Raw genomic sequence first — 27,736 nt, forward strand, 5'->3', positions numbered from 1 at the left:
TTATCTGATACCTGTTGTAAGTGTAGGGAAAAAGGCACTCATGGCCAGCTCTTTTGGACTTTCTGGAAAAATGTCAATATGGAGCTTGTTCACATGGCATATAAGAATGGACCCATAGCTATTTATACTGGATGTCATTGGGGACAGGCCCTCACTTACCTTAGCACAGCTCAATCATATTTAAAACATGACTGTGTGGTCTGCAAATGCATTTTCCTTCATTGGATAAAAGACCAGCCAACAACAATAAATCAGTGGTATTTTGTGATTTTTAAAGTGTCACCTCTGGAGAAAATTTGTATTATATTTAGGAACAAGATTTCTATCCAATATGGGTAACCTTTTTGTACACTTATCCCGCTAATCTTTCAGATACCCTAAGAAGTGTCAATATAAAAATGTGTGAATTTATGGGTCAACTGGAACCTGGTTGCTTTCTTGTAGAAAATAAATATATTGTTGTATAGTCCTCTATACTCTGTTAGGGGTATACTAAACATTATAGCCAGACATTTGGCAACAGTGTTAATAAGGAAAATAAAACAATTATGTTCATTAAATTAATGAGAAAAAAAGTCATGAAACACTTAGAGCAGAGAACTGAAAGGGAATGTATAATTCATATTGTTTTTGTTGGTTGTTATAAGTTACCTTATTTCATTTTGGAATTCAAATAGATATCTACAATTTGATTATGATGTTGACCTGAAACAAAGAAAATTATATAACATTTATTTTTAAGATCGTGGCAAGAAAAAGTATGTGAACCCTTTGGAATTACCAGGATTTCTGCATAAATTGATCATAAAATTTGATCTGACCTTCATCTAAGTCACAACAATAGACAAACAGTCTGCTTAAACTAATAACAAACAATTATACATTTTCATGTCTTTATTGAACACACTGTAAACATTCACAGTGCAGGGTGGGGAAAGTATGTGAACCCTTGGATTTAATAACTGGTTGACCCTCCTTTGCCAGCAACAACCTCAACTAAATGCTTTCTGTAGTTGCGAATCAGACCTGCACAACGGTCAGCAGGAATTGTGGACCATTAGTCATTACAAAACTTTTAGTTTAGCAATATTCTTGGGATGTCTGGTGTGAACTGCTCTTGAGGTCATACCACACCATCTCAAATCGGGTTGAGGTCAGGACTCTGACTGGGCCACTCCAGAAGGCGTATTTTCTTCTGTTGAAGCCATTCTGTTGTTGATTTACTTTTGTGTTTTGGGTCATTGTCCTGTTGCGTTACCCAATTTCTGTTGAGCTTCAATTGGCAGACAGACAGCCTTTTATTCTCCTGCAAAATGTCTTTATAAACTTGGGAATACATTTTTCTGTCGATGATGGCAAGCTCTCCAGACCCTGAGGCAGCAAAGCAGCCCCAAACCATGATGCTCCCTCCACCATACTTTACAGTTGGGATGAGGTTTTGATGTTTTTCTCCACACATAGTGTTGTGTGTTCCTTCCAAACATTCAACTGTAGTTTCATCTGTCCACAGAATACTTTACCAGTAGCTCTGTCGAGCATCCGGGTGCACTTTTGCAAACTTCAGACGTGCAGCAATGTTTTTTTTGGACAGCAGTGGCTTCTTCCGTGGTGTCCTCCTATGAACACCATTCTTGTTTAGTGTTTTACGTATCGTAGACTCATCAACAGAGATATTAGCATGTTCTAGAGATTTCTGTAAGTCTTCAGCTGACATAGGATTCTTCTTAACCTCATTGCTCCCTCCTTCCTTTCTTCCGGTGAGACTGACCAGAGAAAGGGGACACAGTCTTCCACCTGATGGCGAAAGTCGACTCGCACTGCATCTGCAGGCACAAATTCATGTTGTTCCTATGACCAGGGAAAGTGTAATATTCCTCGATATTAAAATATACACGAGTTGTTAATAATAATACAGGGCTGTCGATACTCGGCTACTCATTCATTGCAGCTGCAGCGCGAGTAGAAGTAGAGAGAAGCGCGTGTTATGTTTTGTAATAGTGTTTAATAACAACACTGTTGAACAAACGTAGATATTAACTCATTCATAAAAACAGCATCTCATTGTTGTATTCTTTGACAGTCACTCGCTGGTCATGGTTTTAAAAGTTATGAAATCTCACATAGGCTAGTATCAAACTTAGTTGTGGCCAGGGTCATGGTAGCTGTTCTGTGTAGGCACGGGCAACAAAATTATACATAATATTTTTGAGTAGATATTTTCGCTTGTTTTTATGAGTAGATAAGCTGGAGTAAGCGGTTTGGATGTGGGCAAATAAATTGAGTGAAGGTGATATAAATACAAATATTATATTAAGTTGATTGAAGTCAAAACAGATTTATGAAATGGTGTTATTTTAACTGAATGATTAATCATATGATATATTCATTTTAGACCAACTCATATTGGTTCACATTTTTACTTTGGTTTTACTCGATCAGATCACCTAAGAGAAAAGGTATCAGGACACAAGGAATCCTTGAAAACGTTTATTTAAACATCAACGTTTTGCAAAACAGTTCTTATTTAACAGTACAAAAGCAGTTCAGAAACAGCAGCTACGATTCTCAAATTATTAGTTGACAAATTATTTCAATCAATAATTGCAATCAACATTTCAGGTCAGTCCTGATTGCTGCAGGTAGGTAAACCCGTAGCATTTGGAACTAGAACACTAGCAATAATAGGATCTCTGATGGCAGAACCATCGAATTAGATGAGATCGAATGTAACTCCACAGACTTCATAAGGACCAAAATATTTTCATAGTAACCGTGGCGAACTACAAACATGGGGGCTCATGGAGGCTCAAATAGCCCTTGTTTGCACTGTGGTATTTCTCAAAATAAAATGTTGCCTACAGGGCAAAAATAATGAAAGAAAAAGAGATGACAACCCCAATAATCATGTAATCTTAACACGTTTACTAGTTTCTTCCTATAACATTTCTCTATTCACAAACGCTGCCGATCGATGCCACCTATATTACTTTTGTAATATTTTTTTAAAACCATAAATGATCTAGTTTGGAGGCTTTTTTCAAAGTTCCCATAAAAGTTGCCAGTAGAAATCCATTAAAAATAAACTGCAATGCTTTGCAGGTAGATTTCAGTGATGCAGGTAGAATTGTGACATTATAAGAACCATATCATGTAGACAAAGGTGGGCAACTCCAGTCCTCAGGGGCCTGATTGACTGACCTTCATGTCTTAAAGCAGAGGTGGGCAACTCCAGTCCTCAGGGGCCTGATTGACTGATCTTCATGTCTTAAAGCAGATGTGGGCAACTCCAGTCCTCAGGGGCCTGATTGACTGATCTTCATGTCTTAAAGCAGAGGTGGGCAACTCCAGTCCTCAGGGGCCTGATTGACTGATCTTCATGTCTTAAAGCAGATGTGGGCAACTCCAGTCCTCGGGGGCCTGATTGACTGATCTTCATGTCTTAAAGCAGAGGTGGGCAACTCCAGTCCTCGGGGGCCTGATTGACTGACCTTCATGTCTTAAAGCAGAGGTGGGCAACTCCAGTCCTCAGGGGCCTGATTGACTGACCTTCATGTCTTAAAGCAGAGGTGGGCAACTCCAGTCCTCCAGGGCCTGATTGACTGACCTTCATGTCTTAAAGCAGAGGTGGGCAACTCCAGTCCTCGGGGGCCTGATTGACTGATCTTCATGTCTTAAAGCAGATGTGGGCAACTCCAGTCCTCGGGGGCCTGATTGACTGACCTTCATGTCTTAAAGCAGAGGTGGGCAACTCCAGTCCTCGGGGGCCTGATTGACTGACCTTCATGTCTTAAAGCAGAGGTGGGCAACTCCAGTCCTCAGGGGCCTGATTGACTGACCTTCATGTCTTAAAGCAGAGGTGGGCAACTCCATTCCTCAGGGGCCTGATTGACTGACCTTCATGTCTTAAAGCAGGGGTGGGCAACTCCAGTCCTCAGGGGCCTGATTGACTGACCTTCATGTCTTAAAGCAGAGGTGGGCAACTCCAGTCCTCAGGGGCCTGATTGACTGACCTTCATGTCTTAAAGCAGAGGTGGGCAACTCCAGTCCTCAGGGGCCTGATTGACTGACCTTCACGTCTTAAAGCAGAGGTGGGCAACTCCAGTCCTCAGGGGCCTGATTGACTGACCTTCATGTCTTAAAGCAGGGGTGGGCAACTCCAGTCCTCCAGGGCCTGATTGACTGACCTTCATGTCTTAAAGCAGAGATGGGCAACTCCAGTCCTCAGGGGCCTGATTGACTGATCTTCATGTCTTAAAGCAGAGGTGGGCAACTCCAGTCCTCGAGGGCCTGATTGACTGACCTTCGTGTCTTAAAGCAGAGGTGGGCAACTCCAGTCCTCGAGGGCCTGATTGGTGTCACACTTTTTCTCCTTCCCTAGCAAACACAGCTGATTAATCAAACTGCATTCTAAACTGAAGATCATTATTAGGTGATTATTGGAGTCAGGTGTGTTAGATGTGGCTGGGGCAAAACTGTGACACCAATCAGGCCCTTGAGGACTGGAATTGCCCACCCCTGTTGTAGACAGACCCTGGTATAATTTTAAAAATACATGTAGTAAAATGATGGTACCTTGATGAAATCTCAAAATTGATTCAAATGTAAAACTGATTCAAATGTTAGTATTTCAAACATCAACCACATTGAAACAAAATTGACATGATATTTTACAATGATATCCTTAATTAAAAACACCTATTTTGTATCTTTGTATACAAAACACAACACTAAATACCGTGGCAGTGAACCTTTAAATCGCACTTTGAAGAATAAACGTGTCTTCCTTAACCTCTAACTTATTTAGCCTAGATCAGTAGGCAGAGGCTGGTCCAGGCACAGATCCTGTGCCCCAGGCGGCTTCAACAACAACAAGAGGCAGGCCTGTGGTAGAGGACACTGTTCCTGACCTACTACCAGAACAAATGAGCTAGGACGGACGTAGTCAATATAACTATTTGTTCAGCACTTTTGAAATGTACAGCGACATAATTCAGAACATGGGCCGTTCTTACAGTATTCTCGATGTACACCAAGTCAGAACCGTAGGATAAATCAAGGGGGCATATACACGGAAAATGAAAGCTCTTACAATATTCAATGATTACATTTCTCTAAAACGGAATATAGTTTACAAGTGCACCACCAAGTCAGAACAGTATGCTAAGTTAAGAGGGGAAAAGGGACCAAATAATTAGGGTGAGGCGCATAGGCTACTAACAGCTTTCTACACAACATACACTTATTATGACTTTCTTAGCTACATTATACATATCTCCCTGGCATATTACATCATTACAGCATACAAGACATTTTTGTACTGACCTTGTTGTTCTGTACTCACTTGAACAGGAAGGTGGCGCGACAGTCCTTCTTGTAGGCTAATTATGTCATCAAAGTCTTCTAAGGATTTATGGTGCTTTGAAGACAACTGGGAACTCTGGAAAAAAACAAGGTCGAATCATGACGTCAGTGATCTTCAGGTCGGAGCTCTAGAAAGACATCAGAGTTCCCAGTTGTCTTGAACTCACTGAAGTCTGAGATTTCCCAGTTTCCAGTTTCCAATTGTTTTGAATGCGGCAGAAGTCATGCTGGATTGACAGCATAGCCAATGTATTCAACCTTTTCTGGCCCATGGTGTTATGTGAATGTTTATCCTTTTAAGCTTGGTAAAGATACCCTTAAACACAGACTTGGACCACACACCCACACCCCTGAATAACAGGCTAGTGATTGCTTTGCAACGCTTGCAGTTAGCCACTGATTCCTTCCAAACCAGTCATTATTGAATTTGCGATTTCCAATGGCCCGATGAGCACCGATACCTTTATCTATAATTTAATGAAAAGGATTTGCCAGTAGATTGTCGTCTTGATTCATGAAGATGACTGCTTGTCTAGCTTGCTAGCTAAGATTAGGAAAGTTTGATGTTGACATGATTAGTCCAATCAAAGCTACGGTAGATATAACGTGATTTGACTTCATTTTATCTTTGGCCAATGACCTTTGAGAATCCTTTGATAGGCATTTCTAATGTAAATCTATGGCAGCACCCAATGGCTTGAATTTTAGAGCTCACCCCGTAGATTTTGTGGTGATGTAGTGTCCCCATGAGTGACAGAACACTGAGCCAATCACGGCACAACTAGAGGACATTACCAACCCCTACGCTCCCTATTTTTGGCTGGCTGCTCCACCATCACAGAAAACACTGAGCTAGGCTGAACATCTGCATTTTGGAGCTGCTTTACTCAAGAAAGCAAAAAAGAGACCATGTTAGTATGCAGCTTTATTAACTCAATGTTGTTGTTTCTATAATTCTATATACAGTACCAGTCAAAAGTTTGGACACACCTACTCATTCCAGGGGTTTTCTTTATTTGTACTTTTTTCTACATTGTAGAATAATACTGAAGACATCAAAACTATGAAAAAAACACAATTGGAATCATGCAGTATCCAAAAAAGTGTTAAACAAATCCAAATATATTTTATATTTGAGATTCTTCAAAGTAGCAAACCTTTGCTTTGATGACAGCTTTGCACACTCTTGGTATTCTCTCAACCAGCTTCACGTGGAATGCTTTTATAACAGTTTTGACAAGAGTTCAACCCTGTCCCTAGGTGTCCACCACCCTGCAGAGCCCCAACCCAACACACCCCACTCAGCTTTAGGATCTTACTGAAATATTAATTTGATTGGTTTTGGGTACGTTAGGCCAAAGATAGAGTGACAGCCCACAGGACAGCAGACCCCCAGGGCCAGGACTGAGCAGCCCAGCAGCTAAGGATTGCCTAAATAGGTATCTCCCCTGACGTGGGCATGTTTTCAATACAGACAATATAAGGCATCCAGACCTTTCAAATGCTTGGTCAAATGCTTGGTTACACAGTTTCTTCAGAGAACAGTGTCCAGTATCAACATTTCCAAGCAAACAAAAACAGGGAGAACGGAGAATATGTAGACATGCTGAGATAAAAGAAGATACTCTTTGCCAGAATTCAGACAGCCTTCACAAGACCATAACAAATGCAAATGTATCCTCTTTTGTGTTTTACACCTCCAGAAGATATTTACATTTTTGAGTGCATGTAAATCAGTTTCACTGGCATATAGTACCGTTCTATGGATGGTCTTAAACTGCAGTCATTTATTGGCATTCTAACATATCTGTATCCATTCATCATCATCAAATAGTTTTTACCAGGTCTTCCTCACATTTCTGTTTGACATGTTTTGTGTTATCGGGAAAAGCCTCTATCAACCCTTGATACAGTTTGGAAATCAACTTTGGAGGTTTGTCAGACTGCCTTAAAATAGCATCTGGCTTGTTCAGTGTTTTCTGCACAGAGTGAATAAAGTGTTGTATCTGCAAAAATTCACCTCAGCTCTGTCACAGATTGGTCTTCCCTGATCCTGCTGAGACCCCTGTCACTATCTGATCCTCCTAAGATGAAGTATGACAAAGAATTACATTGGTGTACATTTATACATTATATTATCCAAGAATAGTGGTTCAATAATTGAAATGACCATTATTCACAGATCCCAGACTGTAGCTTTAAGCTGCTGTCCTGTAGCTACTGTAGGTCTACCCATCAACTCAAGATGGAACTTTGTATCATTCACTGATATTGTTAATATACTGCAAAATTCACCTGAGCGCCATAGATTGGTTTTCCCTGGCTGTCTGACCCTGCTGGGACCCTGTCACCAACTGATCCTGCTAAGGCCTGATGAGCAGTGTTGTGTACTGACTGTGCACTAGAGGGCTGCATTCCCGCGGTCAGCATTTTTCATGCTGCGAGCGGTCAGACAGATTTCTTCGGGATTAAAATATTTTTGTTTTCTCATAGATTATTTGGAAACAGTCCTCTTTCTGCTTTGTATGTGTTAGCCTACCTATTGTATTAAAAACACATTTTTCGCATTATCCACACAATTTGCTGCTTCAACTTTAGTAGTCTACCTCTCCTAGTTGGGCATGAGAGTTCAAATGCGGCTAGTAGTGTCTAATTACTGACACAAAAAAATAAATGCTTGGAGAAAAATAAATGTATGTGGCATTTAATGGCTACAGTTTACACTTGTTTTGTTATTTAAAGTAACAGGCTAATAATGTACAATTGCACTAAATATGATTTGATTCATGCAAGATTTTAAAACCCAGAAATCTTTAAAATGACATTCAGGAGCATAAGGTTTAAAAAAAAATAATAATAATTGGAATACAATATTGGAATGGAATATAAATAATAACATTGGAATTGAACATTTGAACATTTAATAACAATAACTTAACTAATTCATTTAGTGTAACATTGATGTGGCAACTCTCTTATGCTCTGCTATTGCATGATTCTAATTTATACATAGGTCACAAGTAAGGCTATCCCCAGTCAAATTGGAGGACAACTCATGAGCCCACCTCCTGCACTGCTCACGCCTAATCCATTCCCCACCTGTGACCGAAAACAGGGGGAGAGATGCCAATTGAAAGCTCTCGCTTAAAAACGTAGCTAGCTATCTAGCTATATGACTTGAAATGCTATGTAAAATAGCTAAAAGCAGTCCCCCCATGATTCCCCGATTCTGCGATCGCATAATTCAATGCAAAATCAACCAATCAGTGCATATTATGCGAGAGCTCGCGATTTTGACCAATCCCCGTACTTTTAGCGCATAAAAGGGACCAATCAAAAGCGGGTTTGTAATTTTGACCAATTTACTGCACTCTTACCGTGGAAAATGGCCCAATCCAAAAACACGTCAACAAAGTTTCCCCCTGGCCTGCCAGCTTCAGTGAGCCGGCTCGTTCTGCTCAGCTCACCAAAAAGAGCCGGCTCTTTTGGCTCCCAAACGGCTCTTTAAAAAATATGTTTTATATTATTTCAAGTCAAACAGTTTGCGATAGTTTGGTGTTGAAACAACTCTAATTAAATTGTTAAATACTCTACCTTAACCACAATGTATTTAAAAATGCATTGGTTTGTTATGAAACAGAATGCTATTAAACATTTGCATTTAAAGTATATATATAATATATAATATAATGTATATAAACAAAGTGCATATAAATCTAACCATTCAAAACTAATACAATCTGAACAGCATAATAGAATATTGCACCATATCAAAGAAAAATAAAGAACAATTTGCAAAACTGCAGCATCCCACAAATTGAAATAAATGTAAAAAAGAAGGATGCTATTACACATTTGCATTTAAAGTATAACTTTTTTAATGTATATAAACAAGGTGCATATAAATGTAACAATTCAAAACTAATACAATCTGAACAACATAATAATAGAAAATTGCACCATATAAAAGAAAAATAAATAAAAACGTGCAAAACTGCAGCATCCCACTTAAAACATTAAACTGGTCCCTATTTTCTCTCTCTTCTTTACTGCCATGTTATAACCAGCAGCACACAGCAATGCTGACCATATTTGCTTTTATGAGAGATTTGCATTGAGAAATGCAAGCTGCCTCACTATCGAGGGGCTGATGCGTTTTTTTCTCTCAGTAATTATTTGTCCCGTTTTCGAGAAGACCCTCTCAGAGGGAACAGATGTGGCCACTATGCAGAGTCTCCCTGCCATGACTTTAGTAAGCTGTGGGTAGACAGGGGCCTTGTTCTTCCACCAGCTCAGAGTGGCTCCTCCAAATAGGATCTGACCTCCATTATGGCATCTGCTGAGGGATTCCTTCGTGCTGAGTCCCCAGTTGCTCTCTCCTCAAACAGCATCCAAACAGCAGACGTTTGTGGCAGTACTGCTGGTGTTTCTGCTCCATCTGATCCCTCTTCTTCCTGTTGCCCTGGTGAATGAGCCAGCTGACTGCTGGGGCTGTCCCTCCCTGCTGCTGAGGTTATTCTTTGAAGAGCCTCATCAATCGCTCTGGCATCACTGAAGGCTAACTTCTTAAACCTGGGGTCAAGTGCAACGGTTTCTGATAGCACGTGATTATATTCCCTGCTGTGGAACTTTCTGTCCATTGATGAACACAGTGTATCCAGCTACTCTGTCACATGTCCTGTGGTTACATTTGCTTCTCTCTGGCGGCTGGCTGTGATTCGCTGCAGACCCTTACACAGGAGTATCATTTTTGAGGCTGTCACATAGTTGTGTCTACTGATACTACATTCTCATCTACTGCTCATATACATATACAGTGGGGCAAAAAAGTAATTAGTCAGCCACCAATTGTGCAAGTTCTCCCACTTAAAAAAAAGAAGAAAATCACATTGTAGGATTTTTTATGAATTTATTTGCAAATTATGGTGGAAAATAAGTATTTGGTCACCTACAAACAAGCCAGATTTCTGGCTCTCACAGACCTGTAACTTCTTCTTTAAGAGGCTCCTCTGTCCTCCACTCGTTACCTGTATTAATGGCACCTGTTTGAACTTGTTATCAGTATAAAAGACACCTGTCCACAACCTCAAACAGTCACACTCCAAACTCCACTATGGCCAAGACCAAAGAGCTGTCAAAAGACACCAGAAACAAAATTGTAGACCTGCACCAGGCTGGGAAGACTGAATCTGCAATAGGTAAGCTGCTTGGTTTGAAGAAATCAACTGTGGGAGCAATTATTAGGAAATGGAAGACATACAAGACCACTGATAATCTCCCTCGATCTGGGGCTCCACGCAAGATCTCACCCGTGGGGTCAAAATGATCACAAGAACGGTGAGCAAAAATCCCAGAACCACAATGGGGGACATAGTGAATGACCTGCAGAGAGCTGAGACAAAAGTAACAAAGCCTACCATCAGTAACACACTACACCGCCAGGGACTTAAATTCTGCAGTGCCAGACGTGTCCCCCTGCTTAAGCCAGTACATGTCCAGGCCCGTCTGAAGTTTGCTAGAGAGCATTTGGATGATCCAGAAGAAGATTGGGAGAATGTCATATGGTCAAAATATAACTTTTTGGTAAAAACTCAACTCGTCGTGTTTGGAGGACAAAGAATGCTGAGTTGCATCCAAAGAACACCATACCTACTGTGAAGCATGGGGGTGGAAACACCAGGACGACTGATCGGTGTAAAGGAAAGAATGAATGGGGCCATGTCTCGTGAGATTTTGAGTGAAAATCTCCTTCCATCAGCAAGGGCATTGAAGATGAGACGTGGCTGGGTCTTTCAGCATGACAATGATCCAAAACACACCGCCCGGGCAACGAAGGAGGGGCTTCGTAAGAAGCATTTCAAGGTCCTGGAGTGGCCTAGCCAGTCTCCAGATCTCAACCCCATAGAACATCTTTGGAGGGAGTTGAAAGTCTGTGTTGCCCAGCAACAGCCCCAAAACATCACTGCTCTAGAGGAGATCTGCATGGAGGAATGGGCCAAAATACCAGCAACAGTGTGTGAAAACCTTGTGAAGACTTACAGAAAACGTTTGACCTCTGTCATTGCCAACAAAGGGTATATAATAAAGTATTGAGATAAACTTTTGTTATTGACCAAATACTTATTTTCCACCATAATTTGCAAATACATTCATTAAAAATCCTACAATGTGATTTTCTGGATTTTTTTTTTCATTTTGTCTGTCATAGTTGAAGTGTACCTATGATGAAAATTACAGGCCTCTCTCATCTTTTTTAAGTGGGAGAACTTGCACAATTGGTGGCTGACTAAATACTTTTTTTGCCCCACTGTATAATACTGGATTAAATTATGATGTAGTTCCTCTTTCTCGGCTGCTAAGTGTGTGACTGTGAGTGAGTTGGCTTGGCCCTCCCTCACGCATCTTTGGTTCATTGGTTGACATTGCGTGTCTGATTGACAGGAACAACAGGTGAGGCTGTTAGTCTGAGCTGACAGTCAGAACAAATGTGTGCGCTTGAGCATTTAGGCCTATATTATTATTATTTATTTTTTTCGTTCTTTAAATGAGTCAATTCTATTAATTTAAATATTTTGATTATTCATATGTTAATTAAAAAATATATTTTTACAAATAGATTCGGCTCTTCTGATATGCGAGGCGGCTCCCAACGTTCACCTACAAGAGCCAGCTCTTAGAGCCGACTCGTTCGCGAACAACCCGTCACTACAGTCAGCGTATTCCCATGCTAAAATGATGGGTGATTGTCGATGGTTGACAGGCACTACAATGAACAGAAATCTCATTTGCCAACAAAAATAACAGCTAACGACAGTGCAAAACCATTTACAAATGTTTTTGGAAACTAGAGAAAGTCAACAATCAACAGTCACTTCGAATCAGCAAAGCATATGAGAATGTTAGAACAGTTCCCACAGCAGCGGCAGATCACCATGACTCAAGTGGTAACAGGGAAGACTGTGGCAAGCGCTGAAAGAATCAAGATGAGAGGTGTTTTACTCAAACTTTTACTCCGCTAACCCTGGCTTTAGTAGGATGGTCGGCACTCTGCTCTCCCCAGTCTGACCTTGGTTTTATTAGGGTGGTGGGCACTCTGCTCTCCTCAGTCTGACCTTGGCTTTAGTAGGGTGGTGGGCACTCTGCTCTCCCCAGTCTGACCTTGGCTTTAGTAGGGTGGTGGGCACTCTGCTCTCCCCAGTCTAACTTTGGCTTTAGTAGGGTGGTGGGCACTCTGCTCTCCCCAGTCTAACCTTGGCTTTAGTAGGGTGGTGGGCACTCTGCTCTCCCCAGTCTAACCTTGGCTTTAGTAGGGTGGTCGGCACTCTGCTCTCCCCAGTCTAACCTTGGCTTTAGTAGGGTGGTCGGCACTCTGCTCTCCCCAGTCTAACCTTGGCTTTAGTAGGGTGGTGGGCACTTAGAACAGTTCCCACAGCAGCGGCAGATCACCATGACTCAAGTGGTAACAGGGAAGACTGTGGCAAGCGCTGAAAGAATCAAGATGAGAGGTGTTTTACTCAAACTTTTACTCCGCTAACCCTGGCTTTAGTAGGATGGTCGGCACTCTGCTCTCCCCAGTCTGACCTTGGTTTTATTAGGGTGGTGGGCACTCTGCTCTCCTCAGTCTGACCTTGGCTTTAGTAGGGTGGTGGGCACTCTGCTCTCCCCAGTCTGACCTTGGCTTTAGTAGGGTGGTGGGCACTCTGCTCTCCCCAGTCTAACTTTGGCTTTAGTAGGGTGGTGGGCACTCTGCTCTCCCCAGTCTAACCTTGGCTTTAGTAGGGTGGTGGGCACTCTGCTCTCCCCAGTCTAACCTTGGCTTTAGTAGGGTGGTCGGCACTCTGCTCTCCCCAGTCTAACCTTGGCTTTAGTAGGGTGGTCGGCACTCTGCTCTCCCCAGTCTAACCTTGGCTTTAGTAGGGTGGTGGGCACTCTGCTCTCCCCAGTCTAACCTTGGCTTTAGTAGGGTGGTGGGCACTCTGCTCTCCCCAGTCTGACCTTGGCTTTAGTAGGGTGGTGGGCACTCTGCTCTCCCCAGTCTGACCTTGGCTTTAGTAGGGTGGTGGGCACTCTGCTGTCCCAGTCTAACCTTGGCTTTAGTAGGGTGGTGGGCACTCTGCTCTCCCAGTCTAACCTTGGCTTTAGTAGGGTGGTGGGCACTCTGCTCTCCCAGTCTAACCTTGGCTTTAGTAGGGTGGTGGGCACTCTGCTCTCCTCAGTCTGTCTATGGAGAGCGCTGCTCAAAGCACTGAGTGCAATTTGTCAGCTTCGCCCTTTTAAACTCTCTCTCTGTAAAACTTAATACGGCTCACGAAAGCACAATCTTTCAGAATTGTTTTAGAAATGGAGTAGTACATACAATATCAACCACAACTCAATTTGTAGGTTTTCTGTACTTTATCTCCCTAAAGACTCTTTCAGGAAAGAAATCACAATCTCAAGTATTTTGAAGACAACTTATGAGGAAGAAATATCGATCCTCAAATTGAAAGCGATTGATCAGCTTTGAATCTATTTGGGGGGGGTGGGGGGGGGGGGGGTTGAGAGAGAAAGAGAGAGAGAGGGGGAATGGGAGTTGCATCTCGTGTTGATAGCAAAGCCCCAAGCCTGATGGAGAGGAGAGGTGTGTGGGTGAATGTGTGAGTGGATTATGACAGAGCTGTTTGTTCAGGGAAATAAACAAAATAGAGTACTTTAGATGTTTCTAATTGTTTTTGTATTATGTATTCTGTTTAAAATCATCCTAAAACTGAGCACATATGACTTTTATTGCTACATATGAAATTAACGTGAAAAAAAAACATTTCAAAATGTATCGCAGAATTTCAGGAAAGCTGCCACAAAATCAAGCATTTTTGTCTGCAGAAATCCCCCAAAAAATTGACATAAAGCAACATGAACTGTAAAGCTATCAGTCACAAGTGGAAACATTTACAACTGCAAACAAGTTACGTTATATATTATGTATTTTATTTCAGATGATCTGCTAGTAAGGTTGCTAGCTAGCACTTATAGCAGCTTATAATAACTAGTTAGCTGGCTAGCATTTACTGCTAGTGAAGTTGCTAGCTAGTAAGTTAGCATAAACTAGTGCTAAGTGGGCTAGTCATTATCACATTATCACATTAATCACATTCATAACCATAAGGGGGGGCTAGTTACCCCCTTCAAATCTCCTCATAGCGCAGATATTAATGGTGACATATGGAACAAAATTTCCCCCCCATGCGTCCTCCGAAACACAACCCAACCAAGCCGCAATGCTTCTTGACACAATGCCCATCCAACCCGGAAGCCAGCCGCACCAATGTGTGGGAGGAAACACTGTACACCTGGCGACCTGGTCAGCGTGCATTGCGCCCGGCCCGCCACAAGAGTCGCTAGTGTGCGATGAGACAAGGATATCCCTGCCGGCCAAACCTTCCTAACCCGGACGACGCTGGGCCAATTGTGCGCCGCCCCATGGGCCTCCCGTTCGTGGCCGGCTGCGACAGAGCCTGGACTCCAACCCAGAATCTCTGGTGGTACTGCGCCACCCGGGAGGCCCCTTCCCCCCCATATTTTATTAAAATAATTAAAATAAGACAACTAGATTTAGCTTTAAAGTATTACTTACTAAATCATTTCTAAATAAAACTGATAAATAGATATTAACACACTTGTGTGAAATCTAATCCCATAATCTTCTACTGGGGGGTGGGTGGGGCAGTTCCCCCGGTACATAAAAAAGGCCACTTTTCTAAAAACAACATTTCATGAAATAACTCAAAAAGTGTAAACCTTAGCCATTTATTTCCCTTTATAGTTTAATCCCCTAAGAATGACCTTCAACATATACATTTTTTTTTCTCCAAATGTTGCTTTTTTTGTGTCTCAGCAATTAGACATTGTTCTTAGAGGGGTAAGTTACCCCCCTAGTACCCTACTGATAACCCATTTATTTGTTTCTTCCTGCAAATCGTCCTCCTAAAAGGTAGGCTATATCCTATAGGCCTATGCAAATTGTAGCAAGTGTCTCTATCATCATTCTTGCTTCTTCAAGTTCAGTAGCCATACATGGGGGGTCAGGTGAGTGTGTGGTCTCAATTAAATAGAGTAGGCTATAGCTTATGCATGGGCGCAGAAGCACGAGGCAGTTATATTGCCAAGGAAATGTACTTCCTAAATACTTTACTGCATTGCCTAAAAACAGGCCTAAATATTGATCACCCATGTTTTTCTGTCTGAAAATCTTCCCACTCCTAAAAGGTAGACTATACAAATAGCTCAAGAAAAAGTGCAAGTCTCACCTACTCTGCTCTCTTCAAACTACATCTAGTATATTGGCAGACATAGCTTAATTTAAGGGCCATCTCTGGTACTTTCTTAAATTATTTTTGTGCATTTGATGTTGCCTGTAGGGCACAAAATTGCTGGGACCATGGCTGACAAGTGAGCTGCGTCACATACGCCTAAAATAACATTGCGGGACTGCAGTTGGGTTCGGACCCAGTTTGTGTGGTAGCGGGTGGGAGTCAGACAGAAAACCAGTAGGTGCGGGCTTAGTGGAGTATAACATGTAATATGAAAAGCTGCGGTTGAAGGCGGGAGCGGGATGAAGAAACTCTGCACCATGACAGTGAGGCCTGTAACTGTAGAGCTGTTTATTACTGTGTCAGTGTGAAAAGTAGTGAATTAGCTAGGGAAACTGACAGATCAATAATGTTACATTGCCATACTGACTAATAAAAACTCACGTTGCACTGAAAAAAAATGTCAGAATATCAATCTTCAATCGTTTGATTCTGAATCAGAGCAGTGCAAGGGGGTTGCCTTATTCATCCACATCTTCAGCACCCGGGGAACAGTGGATTAACTGCCTGGCTCAGGGGCAGCACAATACATTTTTACTTTGTCAGCTCAGGGATTCGATCCAGCAACCTTTTGGTTACTGGCCCAACGCTCTAACTACTAGGCTACGAAACATTAGCTAATGTTGCATGTTTGCAAAATTAAAGCGGATCTACCACACACATTTTTTTTTTTACAAAAATGGAATAATATGTTACATGTCAGTTACAATACTAGCTCAGCACTGCGAGTAAATACTAGTTTAGTTTTTTTTTCTGTTACGTTAAACAGCAGTTACCTTGCCAGTCAACTAAAGAGTAGCCAGTTTCTGCTCTGCTTGCTTTTACAAATCAGTGAAAGAGCTCAACACATACAGTGCCTTGCGAAAGTATTCGGCCCCTTGAACTTTGCGACCTTTTGCCACATTTCAGGCTTCAAACATAAAGATATAAAACTGTATTTTTTTGTGAAGAATCAACAACAAGTGGGACACAATCATGAAGTGGAACGACATTTATTGGATATTTCAAACTTTTTTAACAAATCAAAAACTGAAAAATTGGTCGCAAAGTTCAAGGGGGCCGAATACTTTCGCAAGGCACTGTACATACTAAACTATGCTCAACTCGCCCGTGCTGGTCCAGCCAGCCTTCCAGAAGGTTTGCCTTCACACAGCCTTCCAGGTGAACACTCCAAACAGCCTACCCGACCGATCGGAGGCGTCCGCATGATCCTAAAGCACACTGTTGTCAATGTTTGTATCACATTGCAATTACAACACTAGGAGGGACAAGAATACAATTTCAGAATGTGGGGGGGGACATGACCCCCCTTTTCCCAGTGAAAGTTGCACCCCTGGATTTCATAAAATATTTGTTTATCGGGATCGATTTACACAAAATGCTGGATGTGCAATATAGTTAGCTAGACAAAATTAAATAGACAGCACTGTTTTATCAAGCTAGCTAGGTAGCAACGAGCTAACCAAGCTAGCAACAAACTTGCTAGCTAGTCAGCTTGTGTTGAACAATTTCAGTTGAAACTGGTCAGAGAGAATTCTGGGTTCACTTATATGTTTTACTTATATTTTTTATATGTTTTACTTTTATATATGTTTTACTTCCAAACCATGTACATTAACCTTTACTAGCCCTGATGCCAGTATTTATTTATACAGCTCCTGTTTGGATAATGTCTCTTTGGTCCATCTTGATCATGGTTCTCACAGCACTGACAGCTGTGTTGTTGACAATGACAACTGGGCCGGAGGTTCGAACCATTGAGGGGATCATGTGAAAAAAGCATTTGGTTTGATTGGTTGTTGCTTGCAACTGGTTGCACAAAGTTGAAAAGTTCAAACTGGATGCAACCAAGTTGAAGGTGAGTTGCTTATTAGTTGCAGGGGGTGTTTCACAAAGCAATCAAGAAGCAACTCAGTTGCAAGCAAATACAATTGCAACATAAGTGAGCTTGATATGTTTTTCTTTGTATTTCATTAGAGACTATGAATAAAAAAAGTGTTAACTTCATCTAACTTCGCCTATTCTCACATTCTTTATCTATAGCTATATTGCAATGAACTTTGATGACCCCTATGAAAAAGATGTCACAGTAAAAATGACCTAGGTTTTATGGGTATTATGATGACAACACTGTGGCACTCTATCAATGACTGTGAATGGAAAAAGCCATCGATCACGTGACACTATTCATTCCTATGTGAAGACTTAATAGAGTGATGAGGAGGAGGAGTCTCCCGTGTCCGGAAGCGAATTCACCATTCATTTTCTGTACTCAGGGTTCACTCATACATCATTTTAAGCTTTGATTTACTATTGACACTAATTTTTTAATTGTATATCAATTTGCTCTCCTTAAATTGAAGTAATCTGATTTATTAGTTTCAGTCTCTGAATTGTTCAATCAAACTTTTTGCCGCCGGCTCCTGATATCAGGACATAAAAACTACAATCTGTCTCCTGAATTAGCCTGACATGCGCACTAGGCCCGAACTCGTTTTCCTCTGTTTTCCTTGGCTAAACAAGCTGGCTAGCTGAACTATGCTAGTTGTCTTCATTGCCGAACATACTGCACCCCCAACTTCAAAACTCCTTTGCTAGTTATACAATCATATAACTGAGACATTTGCTGGAAAGAAACTTGATAATTCTGTACTGTTTTGTTGAATAGTCATTTATTTATATATTTTTATTTTACCTTTATTTAACTAGGTAAATTAGTTAAGAACAAATTCTTATTTACAAAGGCCTGACTGCTCAAAGACCTCTCCATAGTGTCGCCCTCCCAGAGTGCAAAGAGCCTTGGTGTGACCCTGGACTACACTCTGTCGTTTGCTACAAACAACAAAGCAGTGACCTGCTCCTGCAGGTTCATGCTCTGCAACATCTGTAGAGTATGACCCTCCCTCACACAGGAAGCAGTGCAGGTCCTAATCCAGGCACTTGTCCTCTCCGGTCTGGACTACTGCAACTCGCTGTTGGCCAGGCTCCCTGCTTGTGCCATCAAACCCCTGCAACTTATCTAGAACTCAGCAGCCCACCTGGTTTTCAACCTTCCCAAGTTCTCTCATGTCACCCGCTCCTCCGCACACTCCACTGGCTTCCAGATGAAGCTTGCATCCACTTCAAGACCATGGTGCTTACCTACGGAACAGCAAGAGGAACTGCCCCTCCCTACCTTCAGCCTATACTAAAACGCTACACCCTAACCCGAACACTCTGTTCTGCCACCTCAGGTCTCTTGGCCCTGGCACCCTGATGAGAGGGAAGCTCCCGCTCAGCACAGTCCAAGCTCTTCTCTGTCCTGGCACCCCAATGGTGGAACCAGCTTCCCCTGAAGCTAGGACAGCAGAGTTCCCCTGAAACCCTACCTCTTCCAACAGTATCTTACAAATCCTCCTCACCGCGACCCCTCCCCCCCAATAGCTCTGACTCTACTGTACGTAAATTGAGGAAAAATGTACTTTCTATGACTGTGAAATGTGGTTATCACAGCTAGCTATCTAAGATTAATGCACTTACTGTAAGTCGCACTGCATAAGCTCGTCTGCTAAATTACTAAAATGTAAAAATTTTCACATGATGTACCCTTGAGAAACAGATGCCTCACAAGTCCTCAACTGGCAGCTTCGTTAAATAGTACCCGCAAAACATCAGTCTCAATGTCAACAGTGAAAAGGCGACTCCGGGATGCTGGAGTTGCAAAGAAAAAGTCATATCTCAGACAGGCCAATAAAAAGAAAAGATTAAGATGGGCAAAAGAACACAGACACTGGACAGAGGAACTCTGCCTAGAAGGCCAGCATTCCGGAGTCGCCTCTTCACTGTTGACGTTGAGACTGGTGTTTTGCGTGTGCTGTTTAACGAAGCTGCCAGTTGAGGACTTGTGGTGCGTTTGTTTCTCAAACTAGACACTCTAATGTACTTGTCCTCTTGCTCAGCTGGGCACCGGGGCAGCACACTCCTCTTTCTATTCTGGTTAGGGCCAGTTTGCGCTGTTCTGTGAAGGGAGTAAAACACAGCGTTTTACGAGATCTTCAGTTTCTTGACAATTTCTCGCATGGAATAGCATTCATTTCTCAGAACAAGAAGAGACTGAGAAGTTTCAGAAGAAACTTCTTTGTTTCTAGCCATTTTGAGCCTGTAATCAAACCCACAAATGCTGATGCTCCAGATACTCAATTAGTCTAAATAAGGCCAATTGTATTGCTTCTTTAATCAGCGCAACCGTTTTCAGCTGTGCTAACATAATTACAAAAGGGTTGTCTAATGATCAATTAGCCTTTTATAATGATAAACTTGGATTAGCTAATAACACAACGTGCCATTTGAACACAGTAGTGATGGTTGCTGATAATGGGACTCTGTACGCCTATGTAGATATTCCATAAATCAGCCGTTTCCAGCTACAATAGTCATTTACAACATTAACTATGTCTACACTGTATTTCTGATCCATTTGATGCTATTTTAAGACACATTCTTTTGCTTTTCTTTCAACAACAAGGACATTTCTAAGTGACCCCAAACTTTTGAATGGTAGTGTAGATACAGAACAAAAATACTTTTAACAACTGGGTCATGACTCTGGCAACCGAACGGATACGAACAAACGACCAGCGGCTTGGGTAACAACCTTAGATTTGTATCGGGACTATATCTTGTGGAAGGATGAAATAGTGTGAATAAATTAATAAAAATAACGTTTTTGATGAAAATGTCATTATTTGAATATGTTGGTAATCCAGGGGCGCAACTTTGGTTTTAGAAGTGGGGGGGACATATTATATATTTATTTTTTATCCAGTCGGATAAACACTCCAAGCAGCCCAACCGACCGCATGTTTCTAAAGCATACCGTTGCCTCGTTTTGTTTGGTTTGTGTTCCGTGTCAGACAGCGCTACAGGGTGACAGGACAGAGAGCTGATTGTCCTTGCAGTGGAAGACCACATGTAACAACACCTGCACAGGATCGGTATATCCGAACATCACACCTGCGGGACAGGTACAGGATGGCAACAACAACTGCCCGAGTTACACCAAGAACGCACAATCCCTCCATCAGTGTTCAGACTGTCCGCAATAGGCTGAGAGAGGCTGGACTGAGGGCTTGTAGGCCTACAGTAAGGCAAGTCCTCACCAGACATCACCTGCAAGAACGTCGCCAATGGGCACAAACCCACCGTCGCTGGACCAGACAGGACTGGCAAAAAGTGCTCTTCACTGACGAGTCACAGGTTTGTCTCACCAGGAGTGAAGGTCGAATTCACGTTTATTGTCGAAGGAATGAGTGTTACACCGAGGCCTGTACTCTGGAGTGGGATCGATTTGGAGGTGGAGGGTTGTGTGGTCTGGGGCTGTGTGTCACAGCATCATCGGACTCAGCTTGTTGTCATTGCAGGCAATCTCAACGCTGTGCGTTACAGGGAAGACATTCTCCTCCCTCATGTAGTACCCTTCCTGCAGGCTCATCCTGACATGACCCTCCAGCATTACAATGCCACTGCTCGTTCTGTGCATGATTTCCTGCAAGACAGGAATGTCAGTGTTCTGCCATTGTCAGCGAAGAGCCCGGATCTCAATCCCATTGAGCACGTCCGGGACCTGTTGGATCAGAGGGTGAGGGCTAGGGCTACTCCCCCCAGAAATGTCCAGGAACTTGCAGGTGCCTTGGTGGAAGAGTGCAGTAACGTCTCAAAAGAAGAACTGGCAAATCTGGTGCAGTCCATGAGGAAGAGATGCACTGCAGTACTTAATGCAGCTGGTGGCCACACCAGATACTGACTGTTACATTTGATTTTGACCCCCCTTTGTTCAGGGACACATTATTCCATTTCTGTTAGACACATGTATGTATGTTGTATGTTGAATCTTATGTTCATACAAATATTTACACATGAAGTTTTCTGAAAATAAACGCAGTTGACAGTGAGAGGACGTTTATTTTTTTGCTGAGTTTATATATATATATATAGATAGTATCAGTCAAAAATTTGAACACACCTACTCATTCCAGGTTTATTTTTATTTTTACTATTTTCTACATTATAGAATAATAGTGAAGACATCAAAACTATGATATAACACACAGTTATTGATACTGTATATATATAATATATATATATATATATAATATATAAAACAGTGTGATATATAAAACAGTGTGCTTCTACACCTGCATTGCTTGCTGTTTGGGGTTTTAGGCTGGGTTTCTGTACAGCACTTTGATATATCAGCTGATGTAAGAAGGGCTATGTAAATACATTTGATTTGATTTAAATAAATTTGATTTGATACAAAATGTCTGGAACTTCTCTGTGACAATGCTGTAGATTCCTATGCTTTCCAGCAGAGGGCAGCAAAGGTAAGCTATTTGGGACTGTTGGCAGTGGTGCATTGAGTGAGGGAACAATCTGTGGCGCCAATGACAGCCAAACCAAAGCTTGAAAGAGAGGCAGATGTAGATAGAAACTAGAATAATATATTTTTTTAAATGTACCTCCATTTAACTAGGTAAGTCAGTTAAGAACAAATTCCTATTTACAATGACGGCCTACACCGGCCAAACCTGGACTACGCTGGGCCAATTGTGCACCACCCTATGGGACTCCCAAACATGGCTGGTTGTGATACAGCCTGGAATCGAATGGTGTCTGTAGTGATGCCTCAAGCGCTGTGATGCAGTGCCTTAGACCGCTGCGCCACTCGGGATCCCCAAATCGCTGATCATGTCAGTGTTCATAACCTCATTTGGCCGCCTTTCGTTCCGCCTTTCGTTCCAGTACTCTGCTGCCTGTGACTGGAACGAACTGCAAAAATCGCTGAAGTTGGAGACTTTTATCTCCCTCACCAACTTCAAACATCAGCTATCCGAGCAGCTAACCGATCGCTGCAGCTGTACATAGTCTATTGGTAAATAGCCCACCCATTTTCACCTACCTCATTCCCATACTGTTTTTATACTGTTTTTTTTATTTATTTATTTACTTTTCTGCTCTTTTGCACACCAATATCTCTACCTGTACATGACCATCTGATCATTTATCACCCCAGTGTTAATCTGCAAAATTGTATTATTCGCCTACCTCCTCATGCCTTTTGCACACATTGTATATAGACTGCCCATTTTTTTTTTTTTTTCTACTGTGTTATTGACTTGTTAATTGTTTATTCCATGTGTAACTCTGTGTTGTCTGTTCACACTGCTATGCTTTATCTTGGCCAGGTCGCAGTTGCAAATGAGAACTTGTTCTCAACTAGCCTACCTGGTTAAATAAAGGTGAAATAAAATAAAAATAAAAATACAGCCTAGCTATACTGGGAATATAGAAATACAACATGACATTTTTATACAAAGTGCATCAATTTCATTAACTGGGAAATGTAATTTCAATTAAATAAAATTTGAAATAATTAATATTTTTACAATTCTAAGTCAATTCGATTTCAAATTGTCCAAACAGTCCAATTTCAATTAAATTTCAATTTCATAATTTGAACATTTTGAAATTCAAGTTGAATTCACTCTAAATCCTCCACTTCATGAGTGAATTCAATATTTTAATTGGAATTTTAAATTAAATTGTAATTGTCCCAAACCATGGTTAGCACCCTAAATCCAAATAAGATATTAGGATATACACCAAGCATACATAAACTGACCAGGTGAATCCAGGTGAAAGCTATGATCCCTTATGTCAGTTGTTAAACCCACTTCAATCAGTGTAGATGAAGGAGCAACTCAATATTAGGCAGGTGTTCCTGTTTTGTTCACTCAGTGTATTTTGGGAATTTAAATGCAATTTCTCCTGTGCTGCGGCCCGAGAATAATAATTATGTGCCAGGCACCTGTACAAAGTGCAGAAGGATGATGATTAAATCATTTTTGCCATTAGCAAGTTTACAAATCCTTAGCAATAACTGCTCTTCCAAAAAATACAATGTACTGCTGTTATAATCAAATTCACATTTTACAAATATTTTAAGAACAGAGTAATCTTCTCTTAGTTCCTGATCCTATTCTAATTTATCTGCAGAAAGCACATGATGTCAGCCTTGTGATTTGGGCAATGAAGGCCCTCTAGCACATCCTGGCTCTGTTCCATTGTGACCTCTCTTCTAGCATCCAAGGTCTCTGTTACATTAGCATTTTCCTGCATATCTGAGACTTGGGTCCTGATGAGAAGCACTGTCCCTGCTGGTCACCAGGCTTCCCACTGCTTCCACAAAATAGCAAACTGATCTGATACACTGCACGCTTGTCCTTCATAAGTTGTTTGGAGAGCACAGAAAGGGCGAATCTCTGCACCAGGCAATATGTGTTTGCTATGAATTAAATTACTGGCTATTAACCAGTTAGAATAATTAGACTTAGAATAATCCACATGAAATCATCCACAATATGAATAACCACAATAGCTTTGAAAGATTCAAATGTATGACATCTGATGTATATGTCTAACCAATCGATACAGTATGAACAGTCTTTGGAGGAAGCCATGAGACAACGACGAATTAAGAAAGATTATATACCAAGATATTCAGAAATTGAGACAACAAATCTGTACACCCAACAAAAAACATACAGTATATACAAAACATTTTGTTCACCTTTTCACATGTCAGAGGGGGTGCAGTCTGAGGGCAGGTGTATACTATTTACTGAATACACCAGAACGAGGATATCTGAACCCATTGGAAATTGTGTATGGTTTTGTGAGTCATCACTCACCTGTACACAAGGTTTCTATATGGTACACAAGGTTTCATTCATGGTACTTTACATAACAAATCCATTAAAAAAATTGAACGAGTCAAATGTGTAGCAGCATTTGTTGCTTTTGAATGACAGACGAGGTTGGAAGTATCCTGTAATGTAGTTTGCATTAGAAGTCCTTCTGTACGGTGCCCATGGTTATAGCTTGGCAGTGTAGTATACAATACAGACTACTGTTGAGCATCAATGTCAGCTATCTACTGTATGCAAGATCTCTACCTGTGTGGTATTGTGGTAGCTGGATCTCAAATCCGCTATAGTGGGAGAATAGATTCAAACGATATAAATGACCAGTCCTCCTATGGGAAAACAAATACTATCATCTGTTTAAGCGAGTATTGGCATTCAGCGAGCACCCTGTGATTATGTATTCATGAGTGAGGATGGATGGAGGGGGCACTGCAGAGAGACCAGTGGAGCTGTGCAGGGGTCATGTCAATAGGATTTTGGGACATCATTAACTATCATCCAGACTCTTCTGCAGAAGATACACCAATACACAAATAGCAATTGAAAAAAATCGGTCTGTAATCAATTAACTTTTTTTTGTTGATACAGCCATTTACAGATTTTTAAAAAACGAAGTCTTAGTAATCTGTCTTGGATGAACCTAGTGAGTTGATTTCTGAACTGACAGGGATCAGTGTCAAAAAGTCCAAAGTTATTCTGTCCCCGTTTAAGTCTACAAGTAAACAGAGCGGCCCATTTTCTGTCTCAAATCATCTTCATGTTGAACTTACGGGCCCCTCCCTGTCCGCCACTGGCAGCAGGGCCATCTACCTTTCTGAAGGAGTACTCTACTGAGAAGTTATTCTTGTGCTGCCCCCGGCCCCGGCTCCATGCGAACAGCATCAGGAAACAGAAGACCACCACCCCAAGGAACAAGCAACACCCCATGGCTGTGGATATCAGGATTGTCTTGAGGTCCAAGGTGAACTTGAGGAAGACCTTGGTGTCGTTCAGATTGGTCTCGTTGAGGTCACCTGTGTAGTATGTGCGGTTGGCCATGAGCGCTGCGTCCAGAGGCAGCGCGCTCACGGTCAGCGTGGCAAAGTAGGTGGCGTTACCCCCGGCATTGCTGGCGATGCAGATGTAGGTGCCGCTGTCAGTCACCTGGGCGTAGCGGATCTCCAGCGTTCCCTCAGGTAGGACGATGACACGTCCAGTGCTCTTGGTAGTGATCCGACGGCGCTGGGGAGATACCCAGAAGATGATAGGTGTGGGCTCTCCCTCCGCCCGGCACACAAAGGACACTACCTGGCCCTCCCTGGCAGTCACAGGCTGCAGCTTCCTGTTGCGTATCTTGGGCTTCTGGCAGGTAAAGTGGTCAAAGAGGGCAGAGTCTGAGAAGGCGCTGAGGGCCCTGCCCTGCACCTCCATGGGTCCCGCACACACTGGGGACTTCCCTTCAAAGTTGAGGGTCTTCCTGCGCTGGAGAATCCAAAGCAGGCGGCAGTCACAGGACAGAGGGTTCCCATCTACACGCAGCGTCTCCAGGGTATTGACGGACTGGAAGGCACCCTCCTCCAGGGTTACCAGGGCGTTAGTGGACAGGTTAAGCAGGCGGATCTGCCGAAGGCCGCCAAGGGCGTACGGCTGCACCGTCATCAGGTTGGTGTTGACCAGGTGTAGCTCCTTCAGCCGGACCAGGTCCCTAAGGGCCCAGGACTCCAGCACTGAGATGGGATTGTAGGAGAGATTGAGGCTGGTGAGGTGGGCCAGGCTGCGTAGGGCGGCTGTGGGCACAGAGGTGATGTTAGTGTTGGTGATGGACAGCCAAGACAGGTTGAGGCCCTGGAGGCTGTGGGGGGAGATGTGTTCCAGGAAGGGCCAATGGTCGATCTCCAGACCCCGCAGCCCGCCCAGCTTACGGAAGTTCTGGTCATCCAGGGAGGAGATGCTGAGGTAGCGCAGGCGCAGAGTGACCAGGCTGCGGAGGTAGGAGAGAGACTGGCTGGAGATGGAGGTCAGGTTGCACCTCTCAATGGTGAGCTGCCTCAGACCCACCAGGCCCAGGAATGCCTTGTTGGAGATGTAGACCAGGTCATTGTCGCCAACCTCCAGGTTCCTCAGGCTCTTTAGATCCTGGAAAGTGAAGTCCAACAGGATGACGATCTTGTTCCCACTCAGGTCTAGTGTGGTGAGGTTGGTGAGGCGTGAGAAGGCGCCCATGGGGACCAGTTTGAGCTGGTTCCCCCTCAGCGACAGCACCCTCAGGTTCTGCAAGCTAGAGAAGGCGCTGGGCTCCAGGACACTGATGATGTTCTCACTCAGGTCTAGCTCCTCCAGCCGAGGGTAGGAGAGGAGGTCGCCATGCTCCACCCAGCGAAGCATGTTCCCACTCATGTCCAGCAGGCGTGTGTCCGAGGAGATGCTGTCGGGGAGGGCAGACAGGCGCTTGCCTTGGCAGGCCACAGACTTGAGCTTGGCCATGCACTCACAGCGCTGGGGACAGCCTTGGCTCTGAGTGGAGGCCACAGTAGTCATCAGCAGCAGGAGCAGGCCAGGCCACCCCATGCCTGGACCGGCCGCCATGCCCCCGCTCTACCTCCGCACCACTGTGGCTGGATCAGTGCACCAGACACCTGTCGACAGGGAGAGATAAGGAGAGAGGGGAGAGAGAGACAGATACAAATGAGTGCATCTCTATTCCCTCCAACAGCTGTGATCAGACACTGTAAATGAGTAAAATTACTATTACAGACTTTAATTACCTCTTTAATTAGCTAGTGCTCTGAGCCCGAGTCTCAGAGGATTACACACCATGGGAAACCTGGCCTAAGTTTCCAGTAAATTATTATTCTGTTTCGAGGCACGACCCCAGAAGATAATGAGAAGTTAATTTACTCATTATGAGTAGGTGAGAAACTGGCGTGATCTAAACATGAGTCTGTCTCACCGACCTATTGTACCCTGTTTGTCATGCTCCAACATCAACCACACCGCTGGGCAGAAGATCTCGTGTTCAATCCGGGAGTGGAAATGACTCCTTAGTGTAGCTCGCAGGCAAGATCATACATCATACACGGCTATGACCCAGCGCACAGCACTATAATACTTCCATGACATCTCCACATTGTCTCTAACAGACCATATGCATCAGAGCGTTAATCCTTTCCTAAATACATCCTTTTCTCCAATTTACCAGGACAATACCTGTGGCATGAAACATCCCAGGAATAACTGTTGTTATTTACTGCTGCTCTTTAATCATTTGTTATTCTTCTCTCTTACTCTTTTGTAGGTATTTTC

The 27,736-nt window shown here is 42.7% G+C and overlaps 1 protein-coding gene across 1 annotated transcript in view; it reads right to left on the minus strand.

Moving 5' to 3' along the window:
* Positions 1–21,714: 21,714 nt before the first annotated feature.
* lingo3a (leucine rich repeat and Ig domain containing 3a) overlaps positions 21,715–27,736 on the minus strand; it is a 33,827-nt gene continuing 27,805 nt past the window's right edge. Inside the window, exon 2 of the mRNA XM_029632496.2 lies at positions 21,715–27,069. Coding sequence (XP_029488356.1) covers positions 25,199–27,019 — 1,821 coding nt within the window. The 5' untranslated portion in view covers positions 27,020–27,069 and the 3' untranslated portion in view covers positions 21,715–25,198. The remainder of the gene's footprint in view (positions 27,070–27,736) is intronic.

Source organism: Oncorhynchus nerka, linkage group LG24, assembly GCF_034236695.1.
Source record: "Oncorhynchus nerka isolate Pitt River linkage group LG24, Oner_Uvic_2.0, whole genome shotgun sequence".
Lineage (NCBI taxonomy): Eukaryota > Metazoa > Chordata > Actinopteri > Salmoniformes > Salmonidae > Oncorhynchus > Oncorhynchus nerka.